This window comes from Orycteropus afer, unplaced genomic scaffold (genome assembly GCF_000298275.1).
Source record: "Orycteropus afer afer isolate SDZICR_OR568_19922 unplaced genomic scaffold, OryAfe1.0 scaffold00009, whole genome shotgun sequence".
Classification (NCBI taxonomy): Eukaryota; Metazoa; Chordata; class Mammalia; order Tubulidentata; family Orycteropodidae; genus Orycteropus; species Orycteropus afer.
The window spans coordinates 15,207,203-15,234,558 of record NW_006921596.1 but is presented as its reverse complement, the minus strand read 5'-3'; the positions used below and the strand labels follow the sequence as shown (position 1 = coordinate 15,234,558).

Genomic DNA, 27,356 nt, shown 5'->3' with positions numbered 1-27,356 from the left:
CCAGGAGAGAGGTGGTGGGTGCTTTGGGAGGAACGGTTGGAGAAAGGGCTGGAGGGAGGCAGCATGTCTGGCCTTGCAGTAGTAGGCCTTGGGTTACTGCTGGTAATCCTGTCTTCCTCTCGTGGGATTAGAGGAGGTTGGAACATGTGGCCTCCTTGCCGTTTTTGCAATGAGCTAAGAAATACAGAGCCACTCATTTCAAAATAGAGATTTACGTATTATGGGAGAAAATTTCCATACTAAGTGGATTCAATTTTTCCCAAAAACATGAATGGGAATCTTAATGTTCTAAGAAAATTATTGTAAAGTCTCTACTTTCTAACCTATCACACATTCAGCAGGAAACATGGACTGGCCTCTCTTCCTTTTGTGAATATGCATGTCCTTTCAGGAGAGATCTGCAAAATAATGTCCCAAAATCTACAATGCACATCAGTAGCTAAAATTCTTTCTGAGGAGGCTTTCTGGTCTGACAGAGACTAGTGGAACCCTGAGACTATGGCCCTTAAAACACCATTCAAACCTAGAAATGAATTCACTCTCATGGCTCAACTTTCAGCCAAACAGCAGACAAGCCTACAACGTGAACAATAACACCAGAGAGGTACTCACTTATTAGGACAGTCAACCATACAAGATCCCTGGCAGCACTTGGCCAGGGATACAGTTCAGAAGGCAGGAAGGGATAGGAAAGAAGGATGAATGGTGAACACATGGAGGAGGTGGGAAGAGGGTTGTTACCTTGTGGGGATTGCAAGCAATGTCAAGAAATCAAAGTATATGAATTTGTTGAATGGGAAAACTGCGCTATAAACTTTCACCCAAAACACAATAAAGTTATCCAAAAAAGAAATTGTTCTTTTTATTTCTAAAGGCAGTGTCCTAGAAAGCAAACAAAAATGGGAGTCAATGGTTATTCTGTAAACGACCTTTTCAAAGGTATTACAGCCAAAGAACACGGGGTTGGACCATATTAAACGATGGGCTTTCAATGTGCCCCCTGCTAATATTCATTTTTTACACCTAGAGGTAACAAGCAATTGCCAGTAAATCTAGATTAGGAAAAATTAGGAAAATCCAATACTCTGCTTATTTACACATAGTTCCCCAAAGTCATTCCTTATTAAAAATTGTACCACTTCAGTCTTTCTACTGGAGATATCTATTAACTAGACCTGCATATGAAAATCAATAAATTTAGTATATAACCATACATATACTATACGAATTACTACTCAATGACCTCTACCCATGGAAATAAATCAAAGTGGATTGATTGGCTCATCCTAAATCTATGTGAAGATTTCACTGGGAAAAGGTATTGAGAGAAAAGTCCTGAGAGATGTTAAGTTTCAACTTAATTTAATTTCAGAAGGAAATAATCACTTCAATATCTGAATTCCCAATGCATTTTACTTGAACCTCTACTGTGGCACTGAACAGTCTCCAATTTAAATCCCCGCTCTTCTCATCAATTATGTGACCTTAGGTAAATCACCTCCCTTCTCTCCACCTCCATGTTCTCATGTGTGAAATGAGAGACTCGAACTGGTCATTTCAAAGCTCACCTCCAAGTCTAGCATTCCATCATTACAGCCACAAACACATGCCTTACCTCATTCATCTAGGCAAACAGGGCACCTGGTTTATCTTTGGACTGTCTAGAATAGCTCATTAAACTTCCTTTAGTTTACGCGACAAATATGTTCAAGAACATAGAAAACAGTGCAGTCATCTGAATCCATTTTCTTTCCCCTTAATCCTTTTCCATAAGGAGCTCTGGTGGTGTAGAAGTTAAGGCATTTGGCTTCTAAGCAAATGGTCAGTGGTTCAAAACCACCAGCTGCGCCGCAGAAGAAAGACAAGGCAGTTTGCTTCCGTAAAGATCTTGTTGTTATTGTTGTTGTTACGCGCCATCGAGTCAGACCTGACTCATAGCAACCCCTCCTTGGGTTTCTGAGCAGTATCACTATGGAAGTAGACCACCTCATCTTCCTTCCAAGGAGTGGGTTTGAACTGCCAGCCTTCTAGTTAGCAGTCAAGTGCCTTAGGCACTGCGCTACCAGAGCTCCTCCATAAAGATTTACAGCCTTGAAAACCCAATGGAGGTCACTATGGGTCAGAATCGACTCAATGGCAGTCAGTTTTGGTTTGTAATCCCTTCCCAACCATGATTTTAACTCAAATGGCTCTCTTTGAGTCTACTCCTACCACAGCTCTGGCAAGATCATAAGGAGACCAGAGGAACTAAATATCACTTGAAAGAAATGCATCCATCACAAGTTTCCAAGGTACATATTTTGTAAAATATCTGACCCAAAATCACACACCTAGCCAGAGACTTAGAAAAAGAATAAGCTAGTCTAATACATTCCAATCATCTAAAAGTATGTGCTAGAAAGTTATAGCAGATGTTGTAAGGGAAGCAAAGCAGAGTGGGGGAGCGCCTGTCAGGATCTGCAAGGAAGAGCAAACAGGGTACTCCTTTGACCTTTCCAGGAGATGGACACCCTAAAAAAACAAATCCCAGAGGCAGCCATACTGCTGGGATTGGAAATACCTATTCCAAAGGTACATAGCATAAGACTTTACAGCAAGAATATCTGGATTCAAGTCCTAGCTCTGTTGATTACTAGATGTATAACCTATTGGAAGTTGATCATCCTTCTGCGATTCAGTTTCCTCATCAGTAAAAGGAGGATAACAATACCTTGCTCATAGGGTGCGGTGAAAATAAAAGGAGTTAATACAGGCAAAATCCTTATAGCAGTACCTGGCATTTAGGAAGTGCTCAATAAGTGAGAGTTCACAGTACTGTCATTATTATTAGAAAGAGTTCTAGGGCAATGAGAACAATCACACTGCTCTTACAGATTCCAATTCTGCAGTTTCCTACTCTTGGTGATAATTCAAGGGACTCTATTAGCAATTTATCAGCCCCTATGGGACAGTTCTAGTTCTCTGGTGGCATAGTGCCTAAGGCTTTTGACTGCTAACCTGAAGGCTGCCAGTCCAAACCCACCAGCCACTCCTCAGAAGGAAGACTGGGCAATCTACTTCTGTAGAGATGTTATTGTTGTTATGTGCCATTGAGTCAGACTTGACTCATAGCAACCTCTCCTTGGGTTTCTGAGGCAGTATCACTATGGAAGTAGATTGCCCAACCTTCCTTCCAAGGAGTGGCTGGTGAGTTTGAAGCACCAGCCTTCTGGTTAGCAGTCAAGTGCCTTAGGCACTACGCTACCAGAGCTCCTAGTAGGGATACCACCTCGGACCAAGGAGGGGTCACTATGAGGTGCATTCGACTCAACGGTAGTGAGTTTGGGTTTTTTTTGGGGGGGGGGAATTTTTTTAATGGGTCAGTTCTACTCTGTCCTGTGAGGTTATCATGAGGCAGAATTGACTCATTGGCAATGGATTTTAGATCAGCATTTAACTAGCCACACTAGTTAAGTGCCGAGCTGCTAACTAAAAGGTTGGTGGCTTGAACTCACCAGCTGCCTTAAGGGACAAAGATGTGGCAGTAAAACTACAGCTTTGGAAATCCTACAGGGCAGTTCTACTGTGTCCTTTAGGATTGCTATGAGTCTGAATCAATTCCAAAAGCAATGGGTTTGGTTTTATCTGTTTGTTTTATCAGCACCGTATATTTGAATATTTTATCAGTCTTAACTTCTGCCAGCCATAGAAACTATTCATTAAAAATTTAAATTCCTTTCTGAAAGACATACTCGGTTTCAAAAACTACTTGATCACCCACGGTTTCAAAAACTACTTGATCACCCACGCTCTAGGAGTACAATAGGACCATTAAACTGGAAGGCAGAGAGTAAGTAGGAGCACAAAGACAGCTTTGTAGCATTTGTGCTATCACATACCTCCACTTCTGTTTCTGAGAGGTGCCTTCTTAAGAAAGAAACTAACACACTCCATTGTAACTTCACATCAGAGTTCTTGGATGTGATAGTCCTTAAATCCTTGGCAAGGCCTTATTAAAGATCAGAGGATTTGGTTCTTTCCATTAGGACAGCATCAAATCCCTTCAAGCGATATTATTAGGTCAGCATTATTATTTGAGATGCCAGGGAGACTGGTGAAAGTTCCAACCACTAAGCTTATTCCTTGTTTGGGGCAAAAGACATAAGGTAAAATTAGAGAAGACATTAGTTAAATCCTGAGGAAATTTTTGAGGCTGGGAAATGGCATGAAGTTAAAGAGAACCACGAGATTTAAGTTCTTTTTCCAAAACAGCCATTCTAGTAAGTAAACAAAAAACAAATGGAAAAAACAACGTGTAAAAACATCTAATTAAACAGCTAGCATTATCAGAAAACTGACATCAAGTCCATTACAACTCATAGTGACCTTAAATAGGACAAAGCAGAACTGCCCCATCAGGTTTCCAAGGCCAAAAATCTCTGGGGAACAGATTGCCACACCCTTCTCCTATGGAGTGGATGGTGGATTTGAACCACTAACTTTTCGGTTAGCAGCTGAGTGCTTACCACTGCACCACCAGGGCTCCTTATCAAAAAACAAGGCCTTCTAAAAGTTCCAGTTTATTCCCTGATGGATATCCAGAATTCTAGTTTTCTAAATATTTTTCTGTGAAAACCAAAACCCACTGTCACTGAGTCAATTCCAAATCACAGCAACCCACCAGGACACAGTAGATCTGGCCCACAGGGCTAGGGTTTCCAAGGCTATAAATCTTAATGGAAGCAGACTGCCACATCTTTCTCCCATGAAGGACCTGGTGGGTTTGAACTTCCAATCTTTCGGTTAACAGCCAAATACTTTAAACACTGCACCATCAAGGCTCTTAATTTTTCCATAACCAGGCAGAATTCCTAAAAAGGTGAAAGAAGTAATATTATGTATGTGTTGGACTCCCTTGTCAAATAATCAGGTAAAAAAGGAAGTCAGCAATGCTGTCCTCAAGGTTTACCTAAAGACCTGTTTGGTAGTCCTGTTCTGAAAAACAGTAGGAACCCTGCTGTCAGCCCTCCCTTGTGCCATCAAATCCATTCTGACTCATTGCAACCCTACTGGACAGAGAAGACCCTAAACACACAGAAACTGAACAAGAAAAGAAGGAAATTTTGGACAGGCCACTAAACAGTAGCCTTAGCACTTGTGTGTTTGATTTTGGTTCACAGGGGACCAGATTCTAGAAAATTCAAAAATATGTTTGCCACAGTAACCATATTAGGTCTAAAACTGCAGAACTGGGTGAGGGGCTAGAGTTTCATGAAAATAGAAGATTGTCTGCTTATAAATGCTTCTGGCAAGGAAGGACAGTAGCAAAAACTATATGAAGCCAGGAACAAGTCCATATTTGACAAATCACTCCCATAAAGACAGTGATGTCAGCTGTAATAAAATATTTGGGCAACACTGGAAATGTGCACCTGTGGGAACCTGAAAGATTTGACAGATTTTTGTCTTCCTGGTCGGTCCTTTATCAGCAAGTTAATTATAGCAACTGTATAATCTACTCTGAGCTTAGAGAAAGGCAGTTAGCTGTATGAAACTAAGATGCAGCTCTCCCGGGCATGGGAAAGACAGAATGACAGTGGTGCTTACATGCAAAAATATTCCAGGTCTGAGTACAGTGTAACCATGAGCCAGAAAGCACAGCTAGGTGAGAAAGAGGTCTGGCCTGCAGGTGTACGAGTATAGCAAGCCTAGGAAGGACACATGACAGACACACTTACACACACAGACATATCTGTAAATTTCCAGAGCCTCAACAACTCTGGTCATATTACATTCAAGGCTGCTTCTTCCCAGAGCAGACTGTATGTACCTTCACAGCTATAATTGTACACTGCCACCGCTGACCTTTCTACCAGATTCTCGTCATGATGCCAGCTCACCGCCATTTTCCCCATCCCGAAATAAGGCTCCTCTTTCAGGTATGACATCTTCTGAGGATCCATGAAATTCAACAAAGTTACATTGTATGCTGCTCTGCTCTTAACGCCCACTTCATCGTGTCCATCAAAGGAAGACCCCAAACCAATTCTGGAGAAATCTGGAGCTATACACACTGGCACGGCATCACCACTATATTTCTCTTTAGATGCAAGTTCTTCCAAAGCATGGAGGGTCTCAATGTGCAGATAGTCATTGAGCTTGAGGAAGGTTTGACAAGCAGCACCTATTTCATCCTCGGTATATTTGATAGTGGAATCTTTGACTGGCCAGGGTACCGTAAAGAGCCGCGTGTTCAGGTACTTGTAGGTGCAGCCTGGATTACCAATGAGGAGGCGAGATACTGGAGTGAGCACGTCTTTGCCTTGGATCCTAACCAGGTCCCGAAATAAGCAGCCATGCTTGTGCACTGTGAGAAAGGCTTCTTGAACCTCTTTATGGAGCTCCTCAGACACACTGTCAGCCTCTCGGAGAACAAGTTTAGGATACTTCAGCTGCCACTGAAACAAAATCAAAGCAAAAATATGTATTTATGGAGAACCATAATTTTATTATTTCCAAAGGTGGGATTCTGTATTAGCATTATAAAGAAAAAAAAAAATACAGTGACATTTCCAAACAGGATTTATATTTCCCTAGCCCAAAACAGAAGAATATAAATCAAATGTCACCAAATTCTCCAGTCAAGGTTTTCGGGTCCTAGCGCAAACTACTAACAATCTTTAATATAAAGAAAATAATAAAATTTGGGTTTTGATCACCCAGCTTCCCTCTGTTACACTTTTCCCAAACCCCTCAATTTGTCCTCCAGCCTTTAGCCTCCCAGAAAACACAATTTTATTAAGCCATTGTTTACCATTTATTTAGTAAGTGCTTATTATTAAGAAATAGTTTTAATTCTTCTAGAATCCAGATTTCTGGGGCCCATGGAGTTGAAGTAACCATCCCAGGCCATTGCCCACTAAATGTCCTTTTGAATCTTGAGTCTTGAAGATACAGTCAAACAATGGACTAGATAAACTAATTAGATTACTCTGCCTTGGGCACTGTGCTCTTTGAAGAAGCCAGTAAGGAAACAAGATACCAGAGGTCAGACTGAGACTGTGTTTTAGGATAAATCAGTAGTTATTTCAATTGTTCTTCAAGACAATGCGGTATGAAATCCTTCCTGACCACAAAAGTGTTTATCAGTTCAGTTCAGGCCCCTTATTCAAGGCAATGCCAATAAAATTGAGTATAAAATCCTTGGGGGTTCTCTTGTCTTTCAATCATTTTTCTATTCTAGTCAAAATGTTACCCCAGTTTGCAAATCATATATAAAATAAACATCAATTTCTATTATTGACTTAATATGATTTTTGTTTTTATGTCCTAGGTACTGTTCTGAATGTTTTACATTCATTAATTCATTTAATTGTCACAACAGCTTTAGGAGGTAATACTATTATTATCTCTAGTATATAGATGAGAAAGAATAGTAAGGCACAGAGACATTTAAAACTTGCTTAAAGTCACATGGCTGATAAATACTGGAGCTGGAATGTGAACCTCCTGGGCTGCAGCATCTGGCTCCAGAGCCCAAGTTCATCCTAACGAGCAGACTGGACTGCCTCTCAATAAATAACAAGCTAGTTTCTGCTCCAACTTTCGCTGAAAGGGAATTTACTTCTCTTTGGAAGTTAGACACTAAATTCCATGAATGCACAAGCTGTGACAATTTTGTCACTACTAGGACAGTAAGTTTGGTTTTGGTTTTACAATAGTGGTGCCAAAAAGCACTCGTTAAATGTTGAATGAATGAATGAATGAGGTATTCTATAGCAATTCTAGAAAACTGTAACAATTCTACTCGTGTCATGGAAGGAGAATACTATATTTCCCTCCTCCTAGTGGTACAGTGGGAGCTCTGGTAGCATAGTGGCTAAGGCACTTGACTGCTAACCAGAAGGCTGGCGGTTCAAACCCACCAGCCACTCCTCAGAAGGAAGGTTGGGCAATCCTACTTCCGTAGTGATACTGCCTCGGAAACCCAAGGAGGGGTCGCTATGAGTCAGGGCTGACTCGACGGCACATAACAACAACAACAACAGTGGTACAGTAGGAGCTCTGGTAGCAGAGTGCCTAAGGTATTTGACTGATAACCAGAAGTCTGACAGTTCAAACCCACCAGCCACTCCTCTGAAGGAAGGTTGGGCAATCTACTTCCATAGTGATATGGCCTGAGAAATGCAAGGAGGGGTCACTATGAGTCAGATTCGACTCCACGGCAGTGCGTTTGGGGCTTTTTTGTTGTTGTTTAGTGGTACAGTGGTTAAACAGTTGGCTGCTAATCAAATGGTCACCCACCAGCCACCCTGCAAGAGAAAGATGAGGCAGTCTGCTTCCATAAAGATCTACAGCATTGGAAACCCTCTGGGGCAGATCTACTCTGTCTTACAAGGTCACTTTCAGTCAGAATCAACTCAACAGCAACGGGTTGGGTTTGGTTTAATACAGAAATCCTTAAAATTTATTGACACAGTTTAAGACTGCATAAGCTTTTCAGCCACCACTTTTGGCTTCCAGGACTTGACATACAAATTCATGTCAAGCCAGAGACCCCCGATTTTTTTGTGAAACCTAAATGCGGGATATTACATTTACCCCTATGAAGTTTCATTTGATATTTTCCCTCTCACTGTTTTATGCTGAGTCCTTCAAGGAGCAGCCAGACACAATTAATAATATTAGCCTGACCTCTGAGTTTTGTGCTGCCCCCATTTTAACACATTTCCCCATTCTATGCTGTTGCTGTTAGGTGCCATCAAGTTGATTTGACTTATAGCAACCCCCAGTGACAGAGCAGAACTGGCCCACTGAGTTTTCCAGGCTACAATCTTCACACGAGCAGATCTCCAGGTCTTCCTCCCATGGAGCCACTGAACACTTAACCACTGCATCATCAGGGCTCCTTTCCCATTCTGTATCTTCATTTAATAAATGCTGCTTATACAATAAATGGGAGCCCTGGTGGTGTAATGCCTAATGCATCTGACTGCTAACCAGAAGGCTGGCGGTTCAAACCCACCAGCCACTCCTTGGAATGGGCAGTCTACTTCCGTAGAGACATCACCTCAGAAATCCAAGGAGGGGTCGCTATGAGTCGGGTCCGACTCAAGGGCAGTGACTGAGTGAGTGAGTATACAATAAACAGAGTAACACTCTTTATTCTTTTATACTTTTTTTATTTCCTTCAGCATATTTTTATCTAGCAAACACCAGGCAGAGATAAGGTTCCTGCTTTCACACAGCCTTTTACCTAATCATGTAAATAAATAAGGAAAAGCAATCCCAAATCATAGCAAGTACTAGGACAGAAACAACCAGGAGGAAATCTGTCATTAGAGTACAATGGACTCTCTAAGGAGACAGCATTCAAGCTGAGATCTTCAGGAAAAGAAGGCATCAGGATGTGATGAGCTAGGGAAATGGACTCCTGGGAAGAGAAGCCAAAAAAATGCAAAGACACTGAGGAAACAGACTACTTTATGCTAGGGGCAAAAAGAAGGCAAATTTTACTGGAGCATAAAAACCAATGGCAGGGAAGGGAGGAAACACTGCAAAAAAAAAAAAAAAAAAATTCATTGACCCATGTCACTTCAGTTTTGTGTATTTCACTGCACATAAATTATATTTCAATAAAATGCATTTAAAAAAAAGGCAGAGTGACATGAAATGAAGATGAAGAGGAAGGCAGAGCAGGAGATCAAAGTAAGGAAATGGGCTTCAATACTCAGTGCACTGGCAGATTTCAAAGAAAGAATAATCTGATTTACATTTTATAAAAATCATCCTAGTTATAATATTGGGCATAGAGTGGAAAGAGGGAAATGTGAAAGTGGAAAATCCTATTAGATGCTATTACAACTGTCAAGGAGAAAAGTGATGATAGTCTGGATTAGGGCAGAAACAGAGATAAATGGACAGATAAAATACATATTTTGTAGGTAGAGCCAAAGGACGTGCTTATGGATTAGATGTAAGGTATGAGGAAAGGAAAGAAGGTAAAGATAACTTCCCCATTTCTGGATTTAATAACTGAATAAAGAATTAACTATATTTTTGAAATAAGGAAGACTGCTGCAAAGCAAGCATGGCAGGAAGAAGAAAGAGAAATGGAAAGTTCTGTTTTGGAACTAGTAGGCGTAGTGCCTAAGGCACTTGACTGCTAACCAGAAGGTTGGCGGTTCAAACCCACCAGCCACTCCTTGGAAGGAAGGCTGGGCAATCTACTTGCATGGTGATACCACCTCTGCAACCCAAGGAGGGGTCGCTATGAGTCGGGGCCGACTCGAGGGCACGTAACAACGGCAACAACAACATTCTGGAGCTGGATCTGTAGTGATATCTACGAAATATCCATTCAAGTGGCAACAGCAAGGGGGCAACTAGATACACATGTCTGGAGGTCGGAGAAAGTGGGGACAGAGAAATAAATGTGGGCACTGTCAGCACACCCCTGGTTTCTAAAGGCCTAGGAAGGCTCGGGAGAGGAGACCAGGGAGAAAACCAAGACAGTATGTCAATGTGAAAGCTGGGAAAGAAGAGTATTTCTTCGTCAATATACTACGTCAACCCCCAAGAAGAGGTCAAGTTGACATGAGGGCAGAGATTACCCACCAGATTTGGAAGCACGGAAATCACTGATGACAATGACAAGAGCAATTTCACACGACTGGTGAGAAGAAAGTCTGATTCGAGTAGGCTGGAGATCACGCTTGCTTCGGCAGCACACGTACTAGAGTGGGCTGGAGATGGAATGAAAGATGAGGAGGAAGAGATGGCATGTATAGAAATCTCTGATTTTGCTATGAAGAGGAATAGAAAAACGGAGTTGGCAGTAAAGGGGAACGCTAGATCAAAGGATGATCTTTAACAATGGAAGAGCCTAGAATACACTAGACTTTGTACTGATAACAATGATATAAGGAGGAGGAGAAGTTGACGATACAGAGGAGAGGGCAAATAACCAAAGCAAGGTCTGGACGTCTAGAGTAGTAGTCTCCCAAGTAGGGTATCCTGTGGGATGTGTAAGCAATCCATTAGTTATCGTCTTGTTGTTATGTGCCGTCGAGTCGGACCTGACTCATAGCGACCTGCCTGGGGTTTCCTAGGGATAACAGAACTGATTGTTGGGTTTTTTAAATCTAAAAAAAGAAAGAAATCAAACTCTATTAGAATATGTATGCATCCACACATACACACACATACACATGTACACGTATATTTAATAGGACAGTAGTGACATGTCTATTTTATAAATAATTACCAGTGGTATGCAGTCAGTTTATACTCATGAAAGCCCATTGCGTACGCCTCTTCTGAACTCCACATGCAGTGACACCACACTGGTAGACTGAAATTGTCTAGCAGGATTTACAACATGGGAATCGGGAATTTTTTCCCCTAGAAAGTCAGGTGTTCAACACTGAGTACCACACCATTGCACATGCTCAAAAGCTTTTACTGACAGGAGTATGTGATCACAAACTTTTGAATAAGAGAAGACAGACTTCATATATTTGAATAGGCTGGAAGATGGAAGAAGATATAAATTCAGTTAGAACTGAAAACTTGATAATGAGATGAGAGCTTTTTGGGGGTGTTTGGACTTCAATTTTCTCAATTTTTTTCTTACTCATTAGCTAAGAATGTGGGCTGGTCATTAGTACCATTTGCCAAATATTTCTGGATTCTCCACCCCCATCCCACTCTTTAGTTTAGGCCCAATGCAGAATTACACTTTCTGGTAACCCTCATGTTAGATACCATTATGTGACTGCTCTGTCTGATGAGAAACTGTGACTGTCACTTCTAGATTGGAACATTTCATTGCTAGTGTGGATTTCTCTTTCTCCCCTTAGCACAGTAACCAGTTGGTGGTTGCTTGGATCCTGAGTTACTTCAATGGTCAGTAACTCTGCCAACCCACAAATGATACACAAAATGAACAAGAAATATCTGTGTGTGAAGCCACTGAGATGTGCAGGTTGTCCATTACTACAGCATAACTTAGCCTATTATGGCTGATCCAGAATAAAACATATAGAAGTTTCAGGAGAAAGAATAAAAATGAAACAGTCAGATCTGAATGTAGAAAATGACTTTACTAGGTGTAAACACAGTAAGGTTTGCCCTGCTTCTCCCAGTGTCTACCATGGTTTAAAGTGACAAAGAGCAGAGTCATGGGGTATACCACAGTGGACTCCAGATTTGCAACTATAAGAGATCAACTTAGGACTTATAGTCTGGTGGCATAGTGGATAAGGCATTTGGCTACTTACCAGAAGGTCAGCAGTTGAAATCCACCAGCTGCTTTACGGAAGGAAGATGGGGTGATCTGCTTCTATAAAAATTTACAGCCTCAGAAATCCAACAGGGGTTGCAATGAGTCGGATTCAACTCAATGGGAGTGAGGGTTTTTTGTTTTTGTTTTTAAATACCGAATTTATCCCAATTGGAAAATGGAAATAGTACTATCATATGTCCTATTTACAGTGCTCACGAAGAGAGCAAGATAAACCAATAAGCAGATGACTGAATATTCTGGAGCCATGAGCAGGTATTCTTACCACTAAACTGGTATTATCCTCAACACAAGCCACTGAGGCCTCAGCATACACCAGCACACCTCCCTAGCAGCCATGATAAAGGAGGACATCCCTTAACTCCAGTGCTCTTTCCATGGCCCTTGGTTTGAAATATCAAAGAAAAGCAGCATAATTCCCAAAAACTTTGTTTTTTTCAACACACTACCTCTGTCACTAAGAGACAGGAAGAAGATGGGAATCACAGAAATACATGGACACACAATCACAGGCAGATGGTCATTCTGGCTGTCATGATTCAGTACACCTCAGGGCATAAGACTGTAAGAAGGGAAACTATAAGGATCGTGAAAATCATGTAACTATATGAATATCACATAAATACCTTGACATTACAAAGAGCAGTTAATAACAATGATGATAACATGGAAAAGTACACAAAATTGATATCTTCCATTCCTCTCCCCTTTGACCACATCTGCTTCCTGTCCAGTCCTCAAGAACCCAGCACATCAGCCCTTTCCTCTTCCAGGCAGGTACTTCCTCCCAACTCCATACCTGACTGGGTAACTCCTTCTCATCCACCAGGTCACTTTCTCAAAAAGAAGTGTCACTTTCTCAAGAAACCTTCCCTGCCTGTATGACTGTGAGACCAGAAGAACTAGATGGTGCCTGCTACCACTGTTAACCACTCAGAGGGTTATCTATGTAGGAGATTCTGAGAGGGAGAACAATGTGGAACAAAACTCAAAATCATTTGGGGGAAAAAAAAGGGGGAGAACAGGTTTGCTGGCCTGATAGAGCCTGGTGGAATCACTGAGACTATGGTCCCAAGCTGCCCTTCAGGTCTGGAATTGAACCCACACCTGTGGCTTCCAGCCAAATAAAAGACAGGCATAAGAGTTAAACATGTACCTGAGGTGGATAATCCATTGGAGAGAACAATCATGGGAGAAAGAAGGGCTGTTTATACACAGGGAGACAGTTCAGGGGGCAGGAGTGCATGGACAGATGGACATAAGAAAGAGGTAACTATCAGGAGGAAGTGGGAGGGGAAGTGTTGCATTGGAGTAAACTGTCATTGTCATCAGACAATGTATATATGAACTGCTGTATGGAAAGTGAATTTGCTCTGTAAACTTTCACCCAAATCACTATTTAAAAAAAAAAAAATTAAAAAGAAACCTTCCCCGAAGCTCCCCCCTGTATTTCCCAGTGTCATTCACCACACACTTTACTTATCTTTTATAGGACTGACCAATCTGTAATTATATATTTATTTGAACTACTATTTGTTTAATAATCTGTCCCACAAGACTACAAAAGCTCCAAGGAGGAGACAGCAGTGATTTTATTCTCCATTATATCCCCAGCACCTGACTCAACATAAATGCTCAAGACTCATTTCTAAGAAGAGTTTGAAGACTAATAGGAAAGAGATTAGTGGTTGCCTGGGCTGAGGGTAGCAAAGGAGACTGAAAATAGGCATAAGGGATATTTCTGTGGAGATGGAAATGTTTTAAAAGTACTGAGGGTTGCACAACTTTAAAAATTTACCAAATATCATAGAATCATACGATTTAAAAAGGTGCATTTTATGCTATGTAAATTATATTTAAAAAATGGTTTTTGAAAAGAAGAATGATAGATTTAATTGCATAAAAACTTCTACAGCAAAATAGGACTCTGGTAGCGTAATGCCTAAGGCACTTGACTGCTAACCAGAAGGCTGGCAGTTCAAACCCACCAGCCACTCCTCAGAAGGAAGGTTAGGCAATCTACTTCCATAGTGATACTGCCTCAGAAACCCAAGGAGGGGTCACCATGAGTTGGGTCCAACTTGACGGCACATAACAAACAACAACAACAACACAGCAAAATAATCATAAACAAAATGAAAACTAACTGGAAAAATTATTTGTACCCTATATGGCTGAAATAAACTTAATATTCTGAATAAAGTACCATTAAAAATTTAACATACATATGGGTAGGCCATATAAATATTAGTTTTTGTTACTCCAAACCTAATCACCCTCTCTTATTATTTACCAAGTAATTAGAATAGTGTCTGATACATAAAAGTGCTATGTTAATTCTTTTAAAGAGAACAAATAACTCTGGAAAAGAATTAAACACTAAATAATTTAGTATTAATTCATTCTGTCATTCAAATAAGTTAACTTTCTATTTTGAACAGGTAGATGTAAAACATCAGGTATCACACACTAATTTGGAACAGCTGTTGGCAGACTGTCAAATACATTAAAATTTTTTTTTTCCATTTAATCCCATAAAAGTTTTTCCAAGGAGTATACAGTCATGCAATTATATTAATAGTTGTCTGGTTACATAATAAATTTCTTGAGATCTATAAAAGATTCCATGACATAAATGATGATTATATAGTTTAATAAGCATTTGGAAAGGTATTTTAGATATAAAGTGCCAACATGCCAGGGCCTTAACAACAGCTGAAAGATGGGGAATGCAAAGCTCTCTGGCAAATAGGTGTATGATTTCTTGCTTATTTAAAATCATTATATAAAAATTCCACTTCTTCTTCTCATATCAAGGGATCCTTCTGAAAAGATTTCATCATACAGAGAAGTCAGATATGGTTTTAAGTGAATATGATACCAGTTTACAAGAGGAATGAAGCCCATTGGAGCTCAACTTTCAGCAGAGTGAAATAAAATTAAAAATCGTCAAGGAACTTGGGAACTGGCCATCATCTAAATAGTTAGGATACCCTGATTTTTGAGGAATACATTTTTAATCTGGCTATTAATAGATTTAATGGTAATATTTTATAGTTTGCACTCAACAGCAATTTTTTAAAATAATTTACGTGTTTTATTTTTTGTTGTTGAGAATATACACAGCAAAATATACACTATTCAACGATTTCTACAAGTAAAATTCAGTAACACTAATTACATTCTCTAAGGTTCTTAACTAATATTTTGAGTTGCTGTTTTCAGTTTGATGCCCTACAGATAGATCCTAAAAGAGTGAAAAGCTCAAGGTAGATACTGTTTGGTTTTAAGAGGACTTCAGACATTTCTGACTTAAAGAATATCTATTCTGCATTTCCCCCCTTTTGATCAGAATTCTTCTATTCACTAAGTAGAAATTTGCACCATTTTAGTCATAATATTTTCTATACAATTTTAGTTGCAAATTGCTTGCAACTTGACAGCCATGCCAATACTAATGGGCTAACTGCTGATTTGTCCCAACCTCCAGCTTCAGGACACTGAGCCGTCTCCCAGAGGAGACACTCTTTTGAAGTCACTGCTTAGGCCTTGTTACTGCTATCAGAATGAGTCTCATTACAACATGTAGCTTTCTATAAAGTAACACAAAGATGCTTGTTCATTCATTCATACACTCAATAGTTCATTTTCTTATTCGTTTATTTAACATTTATTGAATATTTCATATGTACCAGACACTATCTATGGCCATAAATACAATGATAAAAATAATACACAAACACAACACAACCACTGCCATGGAGTCAGATCTGACTCACAGCAACTCCTCCTTGGGCTTCCGAGGCAGTATCACTACAAAAGTAGATTGTCCAACCTCCCTTCTGAGGAGTGCCTGGTGGGTTTGAACCGCCAGCCTCCTGGTTAGCAGTCAAATGACTTAGGCACTACACCACCAGAGCTCCTAAAAACAAGACAGGTTCTATTTTATAGCATCTTATGTCTTACAGTATAATCCACTGCCAAATTTTTACAGAAGCAGACTGCCTCATGGACTACCATGGAGCAGTTGGTGGGTTCAAACTGCCAACCTTCTGATTCACGGTCAAATGCATTAGGCACTGTGCCACCAGAGCTCCTTTAAGGCTATGTATTTCCCTCTAAATACAGCCTTAGCTGCATCCACATGTTTTGTTCTGTAGTCTTTCCATTATCATCATTCAGCCCCTTAGTTTAATGGTATAGACAAAAATATAAACTAATAGTTAGAGAAAGACTAACATAATAGAGGTCTGATTATTACTGCCATGGGAGCAAGGAATAAGTTATTGAGAAAGGGGAAATCTGGAAAATACTCATTTATGAAATACCTATTTATCAAGCACATACTACATACGAAGGCCTAGGTACTGGGAACACAGATGTGAGCAAAACTTCTATATGCTCTCCAGGAGCTCCCATTCTGGTAAGGGGAGTCAGGCAATATGCAAACAAATAAGTAACATATGCAGTATTTTAGATGGTGATAAGTGCTATGGAGATAAGTAAGGCCGAGTAAGTAGGACAGGGACTGCTAGGAGTAAGTGTTGCTATTTTACATTAGGTGGCAGGGAAGGTCTCTCTTAATAAGGTGACATCTGAGCAAGGGAATGCAAACAATGAGGGTAACAAGCCCTGCAGATACCTGAAACAGAAAAGAGGTCCAGGTTGAAGGGATAGCAAGTACAAAGGCCTTGGGGCAGGGGTGTGCTTGGTTTTTTCTAGGAAGAGCAAGGAAGTCAGAGTGGGAGAGGGAGGGAGGATGAGGGAAGCTGGAAATGAGGTGAAAGGACCAGTCGGAGCCAGATCCTGTAGTGCTCTGTAGGTAAATGTGAAGTCCTAAGCTTTGACTTCAAATAAGATGGGAGGGAAGCTCTTGAAGGGCTTTGAACAAGGTGTAATGAACTGATTTATGTTTTAAAAAGATCTCTCTGGATGGTGTGTTAAAATAGACTGAAAGGAAAGGGACAAGAGAAGAAGCAGGGAGACAAGTTATAAGCCTCCTGGAATAGACTGAGAAAAAGATGATGGTAGCTCCAACCACCATATAAGCAGCAAGGTGGTGATAACTGGGCAGGTTCAGAATATATTTCAAAAGTTACAACAAATAGGCTTTCCTGGTACCTTCACAGAAAATTTCTTTAAACCCTGGTCTTTAATGAAGAGTAGATGTTCACCAGACAGCAGATCCAGGAAAGAGTAGACACAAAGGCATGGACGGACGACAGAGCAGACCAGAAGCAGCATGTAACAAGAAACTTTGTTTGACAGGAGTTGGAGGTTGTACACAATGTTAAGGAATGGCTAGAGGTGAGACCAGAAACACAATTTGGGGTCATGGTAGGCTCTCTGGTGAATGGGCTTTTAGGATATGCTGAAGAGTATGAACTTCAACTTAGAGGCAAAAGAGAGAGACTCAGCAAAATTTATAAAGCAAAGAGTAACAAATCAGACATTTCCAGGAAGATAATTCTGATGGCACTCAGGGAGGGCATAATGATACTCATTAAAGTTAAAACTACAGGTGGAAGGTGATGAATGAGGGCCTAAATTAAGATCATGTCAGTGTGACTGGAAAAGAAGAAATAACTTGAGAGACTCTGTTGTTGTTGGTGTTATGTGCCATCGAGTCAGACCCAACTCATAGCAACCCTCCTTGGGTTTCTGATGCAGTATCACTACGGAAGTATATTGCCCAACCTTCCTTTCGAGGAATGGCTGATGGGTTTGAACCGCCAGCTTTCTGGTTAGCAATCAAGTGCCTTAGGCACTATGCTACCAGAGCTCCTTGAGAGATTCTAGAGAGGTAAATTGCTAGGGACCAGTGACTAACTGAAAGGAGCTGTGGTGGTATAGTGGATAAGTTGTGTGATTGCTAACCAGAAGGTCAGCAGTTCAAACTCCATGGGAGGAAGATGCGGCACTCTACTTCTGTAAAGATTTACAGTGTTGGAAACTCAATGGGGGTTGCTATGAGTCAGAATCAACACAATAGCAGTGAGCTGTTTTTTTTTGTTGTTGTTGTTTGTTTTTGAGTGACTGGCTGAGCGATGGAGGCAATGGGAAGGATAGCAAGGTTTCTAATATCACGAATAGGAAAAGGGAGACATCACTAGAGAAGAGAATGAACAGGATCCTTGTAAATGCATCCTTACAAAAACACAAGTCAGATCCTGTAATAGCCTCTCATCTCTTCTCATCTTGCTTAGAATAACAAACAACTTTCTTCAAATAGTGGGCAAGTTCCTGTATAATCAGGCCTGTTGCTCTCTGATCTCATCTTCTCCTATTCCCCCAACTTTATCACTCAACTCTAAATATATTAGCCTCAATTGCTTTTCTTCAAACCCAAGATTCTACACGGCCTGCTCCTACACCTCCATCAGATCGTTACTCAAATGCCACTTTCTCGAGTGGCCTTCTACAGCCACCCTACTTAAACTGGCAATCCCCCACCAAGAAGTACTGTCTGTATTCCCTACCCTTTACCTGTTTTACTTACCTCCACATCAGTTTCCCCTCTGACACATTAACTTTATCGTTATTTCACTGTGTATTTCTACTCACTACCACACCTGACCTATAGAGGAAATAAGCTTAAAGAAGGAAGGAATTTTCCTTCCTGCTTTCTAGAAATGAAGCCAGTTTTCACAACTTCATCTCTAATGTCTACAAAAGTGCCTGGCACAAAGTGGGGGCTAACTACATTTATTTAATTAAGAAATTAATTAATATGGAGACGAGAACTGTCCCATAGGATCACTATGAGCCAGAATCAATTTGATGGCAAAGGTTTTGAGGTTTGGAATCTTTACGTGAGCAGATCACTTGGTCTACCTCCTGTGGAGGTGCTGGTATGTCTGGTGAGTTCAATACACTGACCTTTCAGTTAGCAGCCAAGAACTTAACTATTGTTCCACCAAGACTCCTTCAGAGACTCAGCAGATGATTGGAATTGGAGGAATGGTAATCACACAGGACAGCAGGAATTGAAACAGTGGTTTGGGATCATTGGTACAAACACAACGGCAATCCCAGAAGGACCCAGAGACACAGAGGAAGAGGAAAGCCATACAGTGCTTAAGACAGAGACTCAGAAGCCCATCAACCTGGGCTCAAATTCTGGCCCTGATACTTCCTGTTTGCAAATTTTGAGCAAATTTCTAAAGCTCTCTCTGCCTCAATTTCTAAAATGGGATTTTAATGGCACCTGCCTCGTAGTGTGGTTGAAACAATATCAGAACAACCTGGCACGTGGAAAGCACACAGTAAATGAAATGAAGGCAAGGGGAAAAGTGGCATTTTCTCTGGATAAAAGGGGCAGTATTCACTTATCTGGAACCCAGAGTTTATTTTCTAACATCTTTCTTCCAGGAGCTGGTGGTGCTGGGGTTACAGCATTTGACAGCTAACTGAAAGGTTCAGTGATTGGAACCCACCAGCCACTGCATGGAAGAAAAACAATTCAGTTACAGTCTTGGAAGTTTGGTTTTGTGTTTGTTTTTCCTCCAGGATACCACTGGGTATCCTTTAGGTTAACAGTCAAGCAGAAATCATGTGCACACCGAAGGACCTTAACTTAATCTCACCAATTTCAAAAACAGAAATGATAATCCCTACCTCAAGTTCCTAGCACCAGTGCCTGAAGTAGAATAGGTATGCAATATATAAATGGGAAATGAATGAAGTTGTTGTGAGGCATTCATAAAACATTTAGCACAGTTTCTGCTACATGGTGAGAGTCAATAAACAACAGATGATTTCAGACCCAATACAGAAGCTACATAAAGTCTTGTGTTTTTATGACTGGCAGCTGGACTGGCATTCCTATAGCCAGGGACTACTAAAGGGACTCAATGTCAGGTCTGAACTTTCTATTTATTCATGTCATTAAAAAGTATTTCATTTCATCTTTTAAGAGAACAGATTGACTTCTACTAAGGTTTTCTTGAAGCACTAAGCCTTCTTATAAGGCCCACTTAAAATGATTAGATATTGGTATCAGGGTTTGTTGTGGGTCTTGGAACGATAAAAGAGAAACCTTAACAATTGTTCTATTTGCATTTGGGTTTCCTTTAATCCCTCAATGTAGGGCTGGTCAGAGCAAGGTAGGCTGATAACCTTTGTATTTGATTCTTCATGTATTACTTTCATAATACAAAAGCTGAAATGGCTCAGTAGGTACTTTGTAACAATGCGTGTAATCATGTACCATGAGGCTTATAGCTATGAAAATATTAGTTAAGAATCTAAGATTTGATTGTATTTTGTGGGTTCACCTATTTTAAGGGCACTTTAATTTTTTTGTTTTGTTTTGTTTTTCCTGATTGCAAAAGAATACATGTTCATTGCAGACAATCTGAGAACCAGTAAAGCTCATAGGAGAAATATATCCCTCCCACTCTGGGATATAATGTTTCTTTAAATATCCTTGAAATCTTTCAGCATGTTCCCTCCCTGGGGAAGTATGAATATGTATCAACACAAATTCACGAAAAACGAAACTTATTATATAATTTGCTTTTTAAATTAATTCATATAGGTATTCATTCATTCAAGCAAATTAATTATTTGCTAGGTACCAGGCATTACATGAGATAGAGAAGAACACAAACATACAAAGAAACCATTACAATAAAGTGAGATAAGTGCTAATACAAGTACAGATAAAATACTACAAGGCCACACAAGAGGGAATAGAGACAACTGTCTGGGCTGTAGAAGTGGTAAGGAAGCTTCATATCGGAGATGACAACTGAGCTGCTCCAACCAGGTAACATCGATGTTCACCAAGGATAAAGAAGAGACAGATTAAGGAGAAGGAGGCATGTCAGCAGAGGGTGTAGCAAGAAGTCTCTCAAATATGAAACTGTACAGCTAATTTGAGATACTAAAATCCAGTGCAGATAAAATGCTGGAAAAGTAAGGGAGATGAGGCTAGAAAAGCAGGAGCCAGGCAATGAACAGCCATTCTGAGATTTGAAGCAGAAGGCAGACATGCTCAGACTGATGTTTTGTTTAAAAATATACTGCAGCTTTAAGGATTAGAGAAGCAAAGAAGAGAACTAAGGAGGGCTGACCAGGTGAAAGATACTGAAGATTTCATGAGAACAGAGATGAGAGATAGTATCTTGGAAATTATAATAAACTGGAAGCCAAGAGACCTAGGTTCTAAATGGATAAACTTTCCTCTCTCTTTCCATGGTAACTGAGGGTATGCAATGTACAAGTACATGCTAAGTGTTGGAGATACAAAGATACTATGTCCCAATGCTTGTACCCCAAGAGCTTACATTCTAATAGGAAAGAATAGATAAAAACATTGGTTTTGCTTATCCAACAGACATTCCTCTCCTTCTTCAGTAACAGTACTCTAATTTTCCTTTGGAAAAGCCATCCATCTCTGACTTTCAGTCCATGTAGTTTGGGTGGGATGCTCCCTACCCCAAGCCCACTTTAAGAACAGGTAAGTAAATTGAGTCAAATAAACAGCAGCATCACAACCCTCTGAATACAATGACCAGTTAGGGGAAAGGCACATGCCTCTAACCAGCCTAACATACCGGTGTGTGGGGAATTTAACGGGATGATGGAAAAAGAAATCACCACCTTCTAAGATCCCAGGTGCTAAAGGACCACATATGGCTGGGGCTGTCAGAGTCCTCTTAGGCTATCAAGTGAGAGCCTATTCAGCATGAAGTCACACAGAGGAAAACCAAGACAAAGAGAAAAACAGTGATCAAATAACATCTTTGGAGAAGCTAGAGTTAGCCATGCCATAATCTGGATTAAGTAACAAATTCCCTTTACTGACACAAGGAGTTTGATTTGTATTTTCGTCACTTGTCATTTAAAGCTGCTGTGAGTTGCCATCCAATCAATTCTGACTCACAGTGACCCCATGTGTGGAGAACAGAAGAATTCCACAGGGTTTTCAAGGCTGTAACCTTTCAGAAGCTGATCACCAGGTCTGTCTTCCAAGGTGTCTCTTGGTGAGTTCACATCACCAACCTTTTGGCCAGTAGTCAAGTACTTAACCATTTGCACCGCCCAAGAACTAATTCAGAAGATGAGGCAATCTACTTCTGTAGTGATACTGCCTTGGAAACCCAAGGAGGGGTCGCTATGAGTCAGGTCTGACTCGATGGCACATAACAACAACAACAAGAACTAATTCAGGAAGACAGATACCAAACCCAACCCACTGTTGTTGAGTCAATTCCAACTCATTAAAACAACAAAAAAAAAAACACTGCCATCCAGTCGATTCTAACTCACAAGGGTCCCAATTGGGTTTCTAAAGCAGTAAATCTTTCCAAAAACTCACTGCCATTGATTCTGACCATAGCGACCCCTCCTTGGGTTTCCAAGGCAGTATGTCTATGGAAGTAGATTGTCCAGTCTTCCTTCCAAGGAGTGGTTGGTAGGTGTGAACCACCAGCATTCTGGTTAGCAGTCAAATGTCTTAGGCACTATGCCACCCTATTTATTACCAGACAGAGCAAAACTGCTCCATAAAGTTTCCGAGGCTAAAATTTTTATGGAAGGAGTGCTGGTGGCATGGTGCCTAAGGCATTTGATGGCTAACCAGAAGGCTGGCAGTTCAAACCCACCAGCTATTCTCTGGAAGGAAGATAGGGAAGCTACTTCTGTAGCAATACCACCTCAGAAACCAAAGGAAGGGTCTCTATGAGTCGTATCCTACTTGACAGCAGTGAGTTTGGTTTTTTTGGAATCTTTACAGAAGCAAACTGACACATCTTTCTCCCACGGAGCAGCTGGTGATTTGACCAATGACCTTTTGGTTAGCAGCTGAGCACTTAACCACTGTGCCACCAGGGCTCCTTTCGGAAGACAAAGAGTTCTATCATTGCAATATAATGTGCTAGATGGTACCATGAGGTATTTACAAGGCACAAGTGGCACAGAGGAGAGTGTGGTCACCCCTACTTGCAGGTTAGATGAGTCATGGAAATATTCACAAAGGAGGTGCCATAGCTGAAGTCTTACAGAATTAGCCATTCTGGAAGCAGGATAAGGGGCAAAAGGATATTCCAGGCAAAACAAATAGCATGATCAAAAACAAGGAAATGGGAAACAGCATGGAATACTTGAGGAACTAAAGATAGCCCACTATGCTCAAGCACCAAGCTCATAACAGAGAGCTGTGGATTTATAAGCTTTGCAGGCAATGAGGATTCCATGGATAATCAAATCAGGTCACTCATCTCTCATTTAACCTCTCTCAATCATGGTTTCCTCATAGGTAAAATAATATAGAACAGACTAGACTACCTTGGAGGGTCTGTATGTCAGTTTCTCTGCTAAGCACATCATTACAAATTGATAAAAAAATAACTTACCTGCTGATAGAATTCATCATCTCTGGGGGTCAAATAAGGAAGCCACGTGTCTTCAAGTTCTTCAAGTAGCCTCAGTTTCTATTTGAAAAGAATGACATTTACTTCAAATAAATATAAAATAACCTAAAATTTAAGTCAACCCCTTATTTTTCCAAAGGAGAAAATACTAAAATAATTTAGCCAACTTGAATACATACTTTTACAGATACAATTAGTCAAAAGCCAATTATAATATAAATTAACTTAATCATCCAAACTCAACCAAACTCACTGCCACCAAGTGGGTTCCAACTACATACTTGAAATTACATACCATATGAAACATTTAGAAATAATTATTTTATTCACTCTCACATTTCATGAGACAATGTGATTCAAACACTTCATGCGTAGCTTTGACATCATGGTCTTTTTCATCACTGTTGTTGCTAGATGCCATCGAGTCAGCTTCAACTCATAGCAACCGTACGTGCGACAGAACACTGCCTGGTCCTACACCATCCTCACAATATCTGCTGTGCTTGAGCCCATCATCACAGCCACTGTGTCAATCCATCTCATTGAGGGTTGTCCCCCTTTTCACTGACCCTCTACTTTACCAAGCATGATGTCCTTCTCCAGGGACTGATCCCTTTTGACAACACGACCAAAGTACCGTGAAATGACGTCTGGCCATTCTCGCTTCTAAGGAGCATTCCAGCTGTACTTCCTCCAAGACAGGTGTGTTCATTCTTCTGGAAGTCCATGGTATTTTCAGTATTCTTTGCCAACATTACACTTTAGAGGCATCAATTCTTCTTCAGCCTTCCTTATTCATTGTCCAGTGTCACATGCATATGCAGCTAGTGTCACCTTTTAAGCCATTAGTGTCATTTTTACTTCATTTTACTTGGATCCACAATCAATGCCCATGGAAGCAGCAGTTAAGAAATCAGATAACGTACTGAACTGGGCAAATATGCTACAAAAGACCCCCTTAAAGTGTTAAAGAGCAAAGATGTCACTTTGAAGACTAAGGTGTGTCTGACCCAAGCCATGGTATTTTCAATAGCCTCATATGCATTTGAAATAATGAAAATACAATGGACTGCTAGAAGAACAAACAAATCTGTCTTGCAAGAAGTACAGCCGGAATGCTCCTTAGAAGTAAGAATGGCCAGACTTTGGTCATGCTGTCAGAGGGACTGGTCCCTGAAGAAGGATATAATGATCAGTAAAGTAGAAGGTCAGGGGACAAAGGGAAGCTCCTGAATGAGATGGACTGGCACCGATGCTGTGATGAGGGGTTTAAGCACAGCGCACATCGTGGGGCTGGTGCAGGACCAGGCAGTGCTTCATCTCATTGTACAGAGGGTCGGAACCAACTCAACGGCCCTAAACAACAACAGTGTCATCTTGTAAGTGATCCAATACACTTTTCCAGAGCAAATCTTTCTGAATGCATAAGCAGTGTGAGACACTGGCTTTTGAATCCTTTTATGATACTACCACTGGAAATATCAACCAAAGCCACATGTATCTATTTGTATAACATCAGGATATTTGGAATTTTTATTCATCCTGTAAACATTCATTTGAGATCATATTCACTACAGTATTGCTTTTTTAAAGCAATCTTTGATCTCTAGGTTAATTATTAAATCTGTTAAACATCTTTGCTTCTTTTCTTTCCCAATTCTATCAAGAAACCATTGCAAGCATCCACAGCTAGAACTGTCAGAGGCCACCTGGGGCTTCTCTGTCTTCCCCAAATAGTTCTGTGATGTTCAAAGTAAATGAGGAGGACTATATACTTTTAAGTATTTTAATAAAATTCAAACACACAGTAGGTGACTTTCACCTTCTGAGGGACTTCTTTCAAGGAACATTTGACCTTATATTCAAGCATATATGCAGTATACATGAGTGAGCATGTTGTTGTTGTTGTTGTGTGCCGTCGAGTCGGCCCCGACTCATAGCGACCCCTCCTTGGGTTTCCGAGGCAGTATCACTACAGAAGTAGGATTGCCCAACCTTCCTTCTGAGGAGTGGCTGGTGGGTTTGAACCGCCAGCCTTCTGGTTAGCAGTCAAGTGCTTTAGCCACTATGCTACCAGAGCTCCATATATGGCACATAAATGGCATATACGTGTTTGCATATAGACACACATATATGTGGACATGTGCATACTACAGAAATCATCTACAATTAAAAAGAAAAGGGAAAAACAATTGGTTTTCAAATGAAACTATTAAAATGCATCCTCAGAGCCGTTGCCAGGAAGGCACTTTACAAGAATCAGAAAATGCTGCACCTTGCTCTAGGCCTATTTTGCCCCACTCCATAGGCCATGGCTTTGTGAACACAAGCTGGATTTCAGCCCCCCACCTACCTCTGTGCCCAGTGTCCAATTACAGTGCACAACCTGCTCAACCAGACATGGTGGTCCTCCCAGAAAAGCAGTCACCCATCACAAACCCACTGCAAGCAGAGTTGCAATGCCCAGAGAAAACATCCTTTTGGGCAGAACTCAAATTCTTTCTGGACATTTTGTGTCATTATCCAAATTTAATAAAGAAAAAAAAGAAAAGAAACATAGCAACCAGTCTAATAGTAAATTCTACCATTAAGTATGTATAATTCTAGTCTGCATATTTAATTAAAATCTGTTCCTCTGACTGCAGGTGTTTCCTCATCTGAATAAGTAAGAGTGGCTTACTAGTTAAACTATGAACAGTTTTCCTTTGCCAGGAACCTATAATATTAACATAAATCATACACTATTAGTTGAGATAATTTATTAATTGGTTTATCTGTTTTCAGTATTAAGCATTACTTGGAACACAGAAAGAACTAATGTATGTCTATGCATACACTTGCACGTTCATACACTCCATGAGTAATGCAATCAAAATTTATAGCTCACTTTTCACTTTAAGCACAAGGACGCCTACATTTTCCTATGAATCTTTTACCTCTTCTCAGTTCTTTTTATAGATGCAAAGCACCAGACAATTTTAAAATGCTAAAAACAAAAATTTATTTTAAAGACATCCTTAAAAGTCTTCAATAATTCAAACGCAGATGAGGTCTCCGACTTGAAATGGCCCCACCTTATAAACACTACATCCAGATTTCTTCATGGAATCCATGGAGAAAGCTAATCAGTGTGGAAGGAGGTGCATAGAGGTATAGATTCCCAAAAGGAATTATATAGTCCGCACAAATTAGATAAAACAGCAACTAATCTATCTCATAGGTCAAGCAACACCAATGAAGACAGGAACTCTGCTTATAATTAATGCTTCAGCTAAATTATTGAAAAACACAACCTCTCATCATCTAAATTCAGGCCAGAGCATCAGGTGGTATACACACTATAACTTGGAAAGCTACATCAGAAGGATAAAATTCTGTAACACTGTTCTACTATACCCAAAACCAAACCCACCGCCACTGAGTCAATTCTCACTCACAGCAATCCCCATAGGGTTTCTAAGGCTGTAAATCTTCATGGAAGTAGACTGCCTCATCTTCCTCTCTTGGAGCAGCTGGTGGGTTTGAACCACTGACCTTCTGGTTAACAGCCAAATAAATATATTACCCACTGCACCACCAGAGCTCCTTGTTGTACCATGTTATGTTGTTGTTATGTGCCGTCGAGTCGGCCCCGACTCATAGCGACCCCTCCTTGGGTTTCCGAGGCAGTATCACTACGGAAGTAGGATTGCCCA

At 40.5% G+C, this 27,356-nt stretch overlaps 1 protein-coding gene across 1 annotated transcript in view; it reads right to left on the bottom strand.

The window, feature by feature from the left end:
- The window catches only part of FTO (FTO alpha-ketoglutarate dependent dioxygenase), a 529,759-nt gene that overhangs the window by 375,078 nt on the left and 127,325 nt on the right, over nucleotides 1–27,356 (bottom strand). Inside the window, exons 2-4 of the mRNA XM_042781732.1 lie at nucleotides 23,644–23,721; nucleotides 6,054–6,437; nucleotides 5,810–5,930 (exon numbers count right to left, since the gene is read on the bottom strand). Coding sequence (XP_042637666.1) covers nucleotides 5,810–5,930; nucleotides 6,054–6,437; nucleotides 23,644–23,721 — 583 coding nt within the window. The remainder of the gene's footprint in view (nucleotides 1–5,809; nucleotides 5,931–6,053; nucleotides 6,438–23,643; nucleotides 23,722–27,356) is intronic.